A 10,118-nucleotide genomic window follows, 5' to 3' on the forward strand; every position below is an offset into this window, starting at 1 on the left:
TTGGTCCAAAACTGAGGCAGCAAGGGCGCAGGGTTTGAAAGGCTTAAAATTGTGGCATTCCGCTGAGGATTTCGAGTACTTGACGAGCAAATAAACTCATTATCGGGTGTGCATACAATGGTGTCCAAGTCATAAGGGTTGTAAAAAATGAGGTGTCTCCAAAGGTAAAGTACCAATTGGTCATAATAGTTGAATTTAATTCCCATAAAGTTTTATTGAAAATAAGTCTTAATAAAATTGTGACTCAAAATAATTTTTCTTGTATGTCGTTAAAAATTCACAATTAGTGATTTTTTTGTCATGATTTTTATAAATTGTATTTTACAATTAGTAACGTTTTTTTGTGACGAAATTTTCTAACTGTTGCTAAAAGTTAAAAATTAATAACTTTTTTTGTGATAATTTGTTTAAACTGTCGCTAAAACTTACTAACATTTTTTGTGACAAAATTTTCAAACTGTCACTGAAAATTAACAATTAATGACCTTTTTTTAATATTGTTTGATAAAAAATACTATTAATTATCATAGGACCTATTAAGTTCACCTATTTGGATATATATGTAAGTCTTTCTCTCTTTTTTATTTTTATTTTTTTTATTTTTTATTTTTTTAAACTAAGGTCCATTGATGAAATTTCTATATGATCATACTAGAGAAATTTCAAAATTTCTTTGTGATCATATCAGAGAAATTTCACTATAAAAATTAAAATATCTCTTTGTCGAACAAAATTTTTCTGTGTTGAATTTTCAGTATGAAAATATTGAGAGACCCCAACTATTATGAAAATGTTATATACCTTTTATTTTATAAAATTTTAATATCAAGGATCTTAAAAAAAAATTCAAAAATGAAAACATTTTTAAATTTTCAACGTTTTTGTTAACAAAAACACGAAAACAAAAACATAACCAAACAAGGATTTCTTGTCAAACATGTTTTTTGTTTTCCAAAAAAAAAAAAAACAGAAAAAGAAAAAACAACAAAAAATTTCCCTAATTTTGCGTAATGTCCGCCCCCCCCCCCCCCCATTTTTTTAGTATTTTTTATTTTTTTTTAAAAAAACTTTAAACTTTTAGATTCTATTAGACAAGATGAACCAAAAAAATTAAAAAATTTAAAATAAATTTCAAAAAAAGTTCAGAAAATACAAAAATAAGCCAAAAAATAATGCTTGGTTATCATTTTTTAAAAATATTTTTTAAAAAATTCTACTTTCTTATTTTTCGTGTTTTTTTTGTTTTTATTGAATTTTTTTTAATATTTTGAGCAATTTTTTTTTAATTTTTAGACATACCTAACATAAATATACCTAAAAAGTCAAAAAAAATTGAAAAAAACCTTTTAAAAAGTTCACTAAATACCAAAAATACAAAAAAATACGATAATTCGGTACATTTTTTATATTTTTATGTATTTATTAATTTAAAAAAATATTTTTTTACAATTTTTTTACTTTTTAGATACATCTAAAGAAGGTGCATCTAAAAAAATAAAAAAAAAATTAAAATTTAAAAAATATTCACTAAAACAAAAAAAACACGAAAACCAAAAAACTCAATTTTCAAAAAACTTAATTCAAAAAACTCAAACCAAACACACTGAATGATTTTTTTGGGCTTATTTTGACTTTTTTTTTTTTTTTAATTTGTTTTGAATTTTTTCAAAAATATTCTACTTTTTAGATTCCTCCGCACTAAATGGACCATAAAAGTTAAAAAAAAAAAAAAAAAAAGACATAATTTTAAAGAAAAATACTGAAGACAAAAAATTCGAAAAAAAATGTGGTTATTTTTGTGTTCCTAAATCACTAGACCTTTTTCTTTCATGGCATCTGAAGTTGTCATCAAAATGTGTGCGCATTATATATATACATATATATATATATATATATAGAGAGAGAGAGAGAGAGAGAGAGAGAGATATGCTACAATGCTACAACAAACCATTTACATATGTAGAGTATTTCAAACCTTGAGCAGCAAGCACTACTCAAAATACATGAGACTGAAAGAGACAGAAAAACAAGCATTACCTAACAAAAACTACTAGGCTGTCAACATCTCTTCTGCTACTAGAATGTTTTTCCCAGTACATACACACAACAAGGCTAAAAAAAGACTTCTTTAGAACACACAAATAATAAACAGCATGCACATCATCTCAAATCCTCAAGGCTTCTTCCGGCAATTAGAGTTACAATCCTTAACCTTCTTTTTCTCATCGAGAAATCGATCCCTTCGGAGAAACAGTACCACTCTAGTTACGACTTTTGCACTTCTCCATGGCTCTTGGGGCTGCAAGAACCAGATTCAAAAACATTTATGATAAAATGTTATGAGAATTATGATGTAAAGTGGTTACATAGCACGTTCATAGAGCCATTTGACCATTTATCGTAATCTGGGAGATTTTTCAAGGTTGTCGGATCATTCCAAACGACCCAGATTCAATCTGAAACAGCCAACTTACCACAACACTGAATTTTGGCCAAATTATTTTATTTAAGCCTTTAAATTTGAAAATAAAAAATAAAAAAAATGACTACTTGATTTAGAGTTTTAGTTAAATCCGTTTTGAGTTTTGAGTTTAGATTTTTTATTTTTTATTTTTCACGAAGTTCTTTCTGAGTCAATATTCCAAAACTGAGCTTAATTCAAATTTGCTATTTTTTTTTTTTTTTTGGGTAACTATTTGATTTTCTGTAATCATTGCGTCTTCCCCCTACTTACAGGGTTGTAAGTTGTTGCGGCTAGTCGCTCATTAATTAAGTTTAATAAAAACACCCCCACAAAAATCTCTATTTCACTTTTTTCTTATTTTTGCTGATATTTTCGTTCATTCCATACATCAGATGTTGACTAGTAATTTTGATATTTTAAAAGTTTAAAGGTTAAAGGCATATTTAGAAAAATATGAAAGCGATGGATATGCATGCAAAGCATGTATTGAACACGATGACTGAACCAACTAGGCCTAGCCTAGTTGGCCACCATGACTTTTTAAGGGCTTAGTCTCAAGAAGGAAGTTGAATTAGGAGACAAATACTAGGTGCTTTGCAAGGGGGGGAGGCTAACTCCCATAGGTGCTAATCCAACTACTAACAACTGACTTTCGCTGATAAAAAAAAAAATTGAACACGATGATTGTAATAACAGGTCTGCTAGAGTCAGCTATGTTCAAATTATGGGATTTTGAGTATGAGAGTAATCAATAAATGAACATATATGATCAATTTTAGTTCATACCTAGACCAATTGCATCTGAACTTTTCATGATCCTCAACCTTTTGCAAGAGTCTGTGAACATTCTGCAGAAACAAATACTAGCAGATCAGGACAGAAATACCCCTCTATTATACATCTTGGTTATATGGTAAGAAAATAGAGGATGCATGCAGTGAATGATGAGGTAACAAAATGATAAAAGATCTCAGTATTATACAAGCAAAGTTTTTAAAAGGCAAATGCATTACACAAGGTGTTTTACCCTCACAAAGCAGCCCGCTGTGCACTTGGTGGAGACTTATTCTGGACTTGTTTCGATAATCTGAATCGTTCATATTATAGAGTTTATCGACTAAATCATCTATTAAAAAAAATCAAATTAATTGGACATATATAGCCCCATAATGAAATCACATTTATTTTTAAGAAATAAATGGTTAAATAATTTGGATAATTTTTTTAAAAAATAATTAAGATTTGATCATGGGCTATGAATGTCCGATAAACTTGATTTTTTTCATAGATAATATATTCCACAAACTCTACAATATGAAAGTTCGAATTATCAAAATAGGACTGGGATAAAACCTCAAGGTGTCAAGTCGTAAGCATTTTGAATTTTTATATTTAATAAAAATATTTGAAGGAGTAAAACAATATTAAAAATTAAATATATAGTGTAAATACTTTATCCTCAAGGTATCGAAAATTTGACTACAGAGAAAGAAGTTTGCCTTTATCAAAAGTGAAATCTGTATTATTAACTTAAGTTATCGAGCTTCCCACTTGATACTTAACTTCATATTTTTTTCTTGGTTGATATTTCCCATAAACTATTGCTAAAACAGAGGTTTATCTTTATTAATGTTTAAACCATGAACTAAGTTTAACAAGTTGCTTAAAAATTAGAGCGTTGGTGCGTTTTGAATTAGCATCTCTTCGAGGCTTGCGTTTTGTCTTAGCCTCACTTCAAGGCAATCCTCAATATAGCCTTTTAAAAACTTTCTATACTACAATTCCAACTCATAAACTAGAAAAGAAAAAAATGTTTGGTTATGTTTTTGTTTCCTGTTTTCATTTTTTTGGAAAATACAAACTTCTTTGGGGAACTGCTTTTGAAAATTATTTTTTAAATTTTTTCCTGAAACACCACACATTTTTCAGAAACACCAAAAAGTTGTTTCAATTTTTGAATGCTGTTTTTGCATAAAAATGAATTTGAAGACAATTGGTGTTTTTGAACTTTTTATTATTATGTTTCCAAAAAATATGAAAACGAAAGTGCAACCGAATAAGCACTGTACCATGGTTCTGACCAATGACATCCTTTTCTGCAAAACTTGGTTCATGTATTTGATAAGAATATAGACAAAACAAGTGAATATTGCTATTACAGATTTAGGCTGTTTTATTCAATTTGTTTGAGGAATCATATAGGAACAGGCTCAAATTCTGATTAAATGGATTTAATGTAGTCATTATTATTGAGTTCATCCAAACTATATGCTTCTAAAAATGTGATAAGAAGATTCACAGAATATGGAATCAGAGTCACACTTACTCCCATGGAACATCGCCAACAAGCATCCAATCACCATCCTTGTCCTCATAGGTAAGCACATATTCAGAACCGTGGAGAAGATCCATCAACCGGCTCTCACTCAGTCCATCAGTGCTTGGAACTCCATGAGAACCACATTGCCCTGATCCAATCATTCACAATTCAAAAGAAAATTTTGACCTTGAGAGAGAGAGAGAGCATACACATGCTTTTGTAGCATTTCATGTCTATAAAAACAATGACAACTTTGAAAAGTAAAATAAAGGAATTGTTTTCAGCCTAGGAATCGCTTTCATGCTACTTTAGTTGATTAAAGTCTCTTGGCACACAGGATCAAATCCTGCCTTCTTTGGATTGCCGCGAATCTTGGTTAAGGGGAGGGATACACCCCACATGTAATTCATCACATTTACACCAGAAAATGAGATTTTTATTTTATTTTTTATAAAAAAAGAAAAGAAAAGTAAGATTAAGGAATTAAAAGTTCCTTATATCTCTAAAACTCTAGGATTCTTTATGAAAGTCAAATGGAAATATTATTGTTATTCAAAAGTGATACCAAACATCCATATACCGGCATGGGATTCTCCATTCCAAAAAGGTTCATGCCCCCCTATTCCTCATATCTCGTGTTTTGGATGAGAAGTTTTGGGACTCAGGATCCCAGCCCATTGGATACCAAACAAAGGTAATCTTTTTGAACAATACGAGCCGATGATAAAATCAACATTGTTACTTTGAATGAAGTAGAAACCATCATGCAAAACCCTTTGGCTTAGAACAATTGTGGTTTTTAGGAAACTATAAACGGAATAGTCATTTTGTGTCTTGACACAATTATCACATCATTAAAAGACCCAAAATGCTACTTCTTGTGACAACCAGATCATTGCGAGTTAATAAATTCTTAACTAACTTCTTCATTTCTTTTTATTTTTTTCCCTTTTGTGGTAACAATTCATTTCTTTTCAATTTCCCATAACAAAAGATCACTAAGGAAAATTCTAAATGCACAAAATCTGATCACAAAACCAAACACAACCCTTTCACATGAGGTGGGTCACACCCCAAGTGTTCGGTTTTGTAATCAAATTTTGTGCATGTAAAAGAATGGGTAAACAAAAGATGTTCTGGGTACCGAAAATGGGCTATTTGGCATCCCATGGAAGTTGAAACATTCCAATGTTTTTCCCATAGGAACTAACATGAAATGCCTTTGTTTCTGCCAACTTATGAATTGATCCCAAAAAGGAATCTATCGACTATCTTTTAATTGGTTGGACAGTAAGATTGATGATTTACTTCAGGGTAAGGTCCAGGACAACAATTTTTTTCTTAACACATATTTCATAATAGACAGATCTGGGACTTCAAGAGCCAAATCAACAATCTTATCGCTGATAAAAACATAGGAGGGTTTGGGATTCATAGAGAGGTTACCGATTGTAAAGCAGCTGAACATCTTTTCCAGTGCCGAAGACAGTTCTGTATAGCTTCCATAGGTTTTGAGATCAACTTTCCTCAGGTACGGGGCACCATCCATACTGACTTTGACATAGAGACAACCCGAACCCAACTTTGCATCCCCATTTTCATCATTTTTAGGATGGTTGCTAGCCATCGAATTCTTCCGGAAAGATCGAATTGGTGGCCATCCTACAACCTGTGTCCTGTCACACAAACATGAGAACTTTGTGATTAATGTGGCTCAAATGCAAAAGGACCTGAACCAACTTTTTTTCATGACTAATGCAACTGAAAATCCTAAAAGAATAAAGAGATCTGATAAAAGATCAACAGAGCATAGACATAAATATTGTATCAGCCCGGGATCCTCCTGTCTCTCTGCCTCAAACCACTCCCAGCCATACGATTCGGTGAGAATCTCGTAACACAGAATCTCGAGGAACGACCATAAGATTTGATGAGAATATTGATACGCAGAATCTTGAGGCACAATCATATGGGGAGTTCATCAGTACAGAAAAAACTGCAATTTGGGGTGAACAGAAAATCTCATGCCATATTGTACCACATAATATATCACAAAAAGAAAAAGATAAAGATAAAACTCAAGCTACTTCTTTCTTTTCAGCTTTGTTCCAAAGCACTCCCAACCATACGATTTGGTGATAATTTCGAAACACAGAATCTCAAGGCACTATCATACAATTTGGTTAGAATCTCGAATCACATAATCTCAAGACGCGATCATACAATTTTGGTGATAATTTCGAAACAAAATCTTGAGGCATGATCATACAGGGAGCGAATTGGGACAGAAGAACTGCAATTTTGAGGGGCAGAAAATCTTGTGCCATATTGTACCACATATCAGAGGAAAGAATAAGATGAAGAAGAAAAATCTCAAGCTACCCCTTTCTTTTCATCTCTGATATAGAAACATTGAAAACAAACACAAAACATATAGCTCTCAAAACAAAAATATAAAAAAATAAAATACAACTTATCCAGAACATCAGGACATTGCAAAATTTACAAATTGGGGGAAAACCCAATTTGTAAACAAGTTATTAACAAACTACAGAAAATTCACCACCATATTTTAATCCTGAAAAGAAACTCCAAAGCAGTTACCCCCAATAATTCAAAACAGCATGGGAATGAAAATTTTTAAAAAAAAAAAAAAACACCAAGAAAATTAAACCAAAAATGTTTTGAAGAATTGGGTGACCATGCTACCAGTCTTACTTGCAGTCAAAAAGAGAAAAGTGGTAGAAAGATAATAAAATACAACGTATCCAGAACATCAGGAGATTGCAAAATTTACAAATTGGGGAAACCCAAATTTTGTGAACAACAAAATACAACAATCCACCACCATATGCTATCACTGAAAAGAAGCTGCAAAACAATTACCCTCAATAACAAGACTCACAATAACATGGGAATGACCACACACACACACACACACACACACACACACACACACAAAACAAACAAACCACCCACCAAGAAAATTAAACAAAAAATAATGTATTGAAGAATTGGGTGACCACGTTAAAAGCCTTATTTGCAGTAACTTTCTCAGGAGAGAGAAAGAGAGAGAGAGAGAGAGAGAGAGAGAGAGAGAGAGAGAAAAGTGATAGAAAATTACTTAGCAGCTGGAGCAGTCCCATGGGCGTTGCCAGCAGGAATCAGGGGCTTCTTCTCGGGCGTCACCGGCTTCGGCGACAGCGGAACAGCGTCTTTCACACCAATGGAAGCCATGGAAGACTGCTGAGTATTAATCTCAGGCACGCCATGAGTCTTCCCACCACCATTGACACCTCTGGGAGAGAACAAACCACCATTTTTCCCCAAATCAACATCAGATCCACCACTCCCAGAGAAAACCCACTTCCCCGAACCACCATCAATGGTGTCTGAGAAGCCTCTCTTGGCCCCCGAGACCAAACCTTTCACGGCACCAACTGGGTACCCATTTTTCTTCTCCTCCAACCCACCATGTCCAACAACATTTTTTCTCTCTGGTGATTCAGAACCAGGCAAGCCAAGTCTCAGCTCAGTGGCCTTCAAATTCAAACCTTTGTTATTGTTGTTCCTATTATTATTATGATGATGGTCTTCTGAGGAAATAGTAGTGAGTTTCTCAGAGTTTTCCATTGAAGGAAGCTCTGATAAGCCTATGTAATCATGTTCTTCAAAGGGCATAGACATCAACGATTTTGAAGAAAGGGCATGAAAAAGGGACCTGGGTGTGAAGTGGAAGTAATCCTATATAACTGAAATTCAGGAGTAAAACAGAAAATGAAGTGGTGTTTGGTTGAAGAGAAAAGGAAAGAAAAGTTTCTTTGGCCTTTCTGTAGCTCCTAAAATATTTATCTCTCTATAATCATCTCTCTCTGTCTCAACTGTAAGTAAGAATGTGATGAAAATAATTACGGAATATGATGATGTTAACAAAAGATAGTGTAAAAAGTAACCAAAAAAAAACAGGATTGTTATTGGGTTAAAATCCAAAAGAAAGAATAACTATTGATTATGATAAGTGTAACAAAAACAGAGACATAAAAATAATATAATAATTAAGATCATCTCTAACGATAAATCAAACTTGATATCATATTCAAATTTTAGTAAAAAAAAAAATACTTTTTGATACTTCAACCGTTTTACCAAATTGATATCAAAATAAAAATTTAACAAAAAAATCATTAAACTGAGAATAAGGTACTGATTTTACCAAATTATTGTTCTTGACCGTTAAGAGAGCTGAACCGGTCAACCAGCTGATTGTCCGGCCGGTTGACCAACCGGTTGACCGGTTCTCTTTCAAATAAATAGGTTCAAACCAGTCAAAAAAGATTCAAACAGGTAAAAAAAAAATTTACTTTTACCGGTCGACCACTTCCCTCAATTCTACTTTGATGCTCATTGTTAAAGCGTCTCGTATCAAATTGAGAAAATCGTCATTTTTTTTTCTCAAATTTAATGAAAAAAAAAATTTACCATTACAGATGTAACCAAAAACAGTTTTTTTTTCTTTTCGTTATCATAAGAAAAGATACTGGTATCATTGCATGTGTGCTCTGTTCGAAATAGTTGATTGACAGTTAAATTAATCTAATTTAAAAAAAGAGATTCACCATTGGGGGGTAACAATAGACTTCACTGATACTTTACAATAGGTGACAAAAGTCTAACAATATGAGTACAATACCAACTCCGATGAACGAATCCCTCTAGTATCAAATTCTACTCTTCTGTGTGGAAAGCAGGTCTGTTATCCACATTATCACCACCCCAGCGGTAACCAAAAACAGTTTGAGAGCATGTTTGGAAAATATTTATTTTAGTAAAAAAGTCACTATTAAAAAATTATTTTTTTTTTTTATTCATGTGAGATAAACGGCAAATTTATATTATGAAACCATCTCTAACAGTGAATCAAAAATTTTATTAAATTTAAATAAAAATTTTAATTTGATACCGTTCACTCCAATACTAAAATTAGAATTTTATCAGAGTTTTTCACATTCTCGATTGTCTATAAGGATGTCCAGACGGATGTCCTAGAGGTCGTCTGGACATGAACAAAAAAGCTATTAAAATTGTTCTTGGTGGACATCCAGAAGGATGTCTGACCCAACGATAAATTTAAATTTGATGAAAGATTAAAGACTCTCGTCTTTTGATGAAAGTTTTGATTTTATCTCTATTTGATATGAATTTAGTGAAAGGGTTGGAATGCCTCATTTGGCTCTTTTCATCAAATTGATAAAGCATCTATTCTAGATTATAGATGCTCCAATCAACTCAAATATGAGGTTCATCTTTTGTCTCACATTTATATTTCATTTTGTG

General features: G+C 32.2%; 1 protein-coding gene across 1 annotated transcript; it reads right to left on the bottom strand.

Annotated features, from left to right (window-relative positions):
* Positions 1 to 1,927: 1,927 nt before the first annotated feature.
* Positions 1,928 to 8,809, bottom strand: LOC114271477 (auxin-responsive protein IAA27). The gene is made up of 5 exons (XM_028213095.2): positions 7,909 to 8,809; positions 6,231 to 6,460; positions 4,791 to 4,932; positions 3,251 to 3,312; positions 1,928 to 2,299 (listed from the first exon to the last, which is right to left on the bottom strand). The coding sequence occupies exons 1-5, from the start codon at positions 8,469 to 8,471 to the stop codon at positions 2,262 to 2,264; spliced, it is 1,035 nt and encodes a 344-aa protein (XP_028068896.2). The 5' UTR covers positions 8,472 to 8,809; the 3' UTR covers positions 1,928 to 2,261.
* Positions 8,810 to 10,118: the final 1,309 nt, after the last annotated feature.

Source organism: Camellia sinensis, chromosome 13 (assembly GCF_055761805.1).
Source record: "Camellia sinensis isolate YWXY chromosome 13, ASM5576180v1, whole genome shotgun sequence".
Taxonomy (NCBI): Eukaryota; Viridiplantae; Streptophyta; class Magnoliopsida; order Ericales; family Theaceae; genus Camellia; species Camellia sinensis.

What these genes read in the sequence shown, in the direction of transcription:
- LOC114271477 (XM_028213095.2), bottom strand. Translation starts at nt 8,471, where the DNA reads ATGTCTATGCCCTTTGAAGAACATGATTACATAGGCTTATCAGAGCTT. An exon ending in GGGACTGCTCCAGCTGCTAA is followed by an intron (nt 6,461 to 7,908) that starts GTAATTTTCTAT and finishes TTTGTGTGACAG; the next exon opens with GACACAGGTTGTAGGATGGC. An exon ending in GTTGGCGATGTTCCATGGGA is followed by an intron (nt 3,313 to 4,790) that starts GTAAGTGTGACT and finishes TTGTTTCTGCAG; the next exon opens with AATGTTCACAGACTCTTGCA.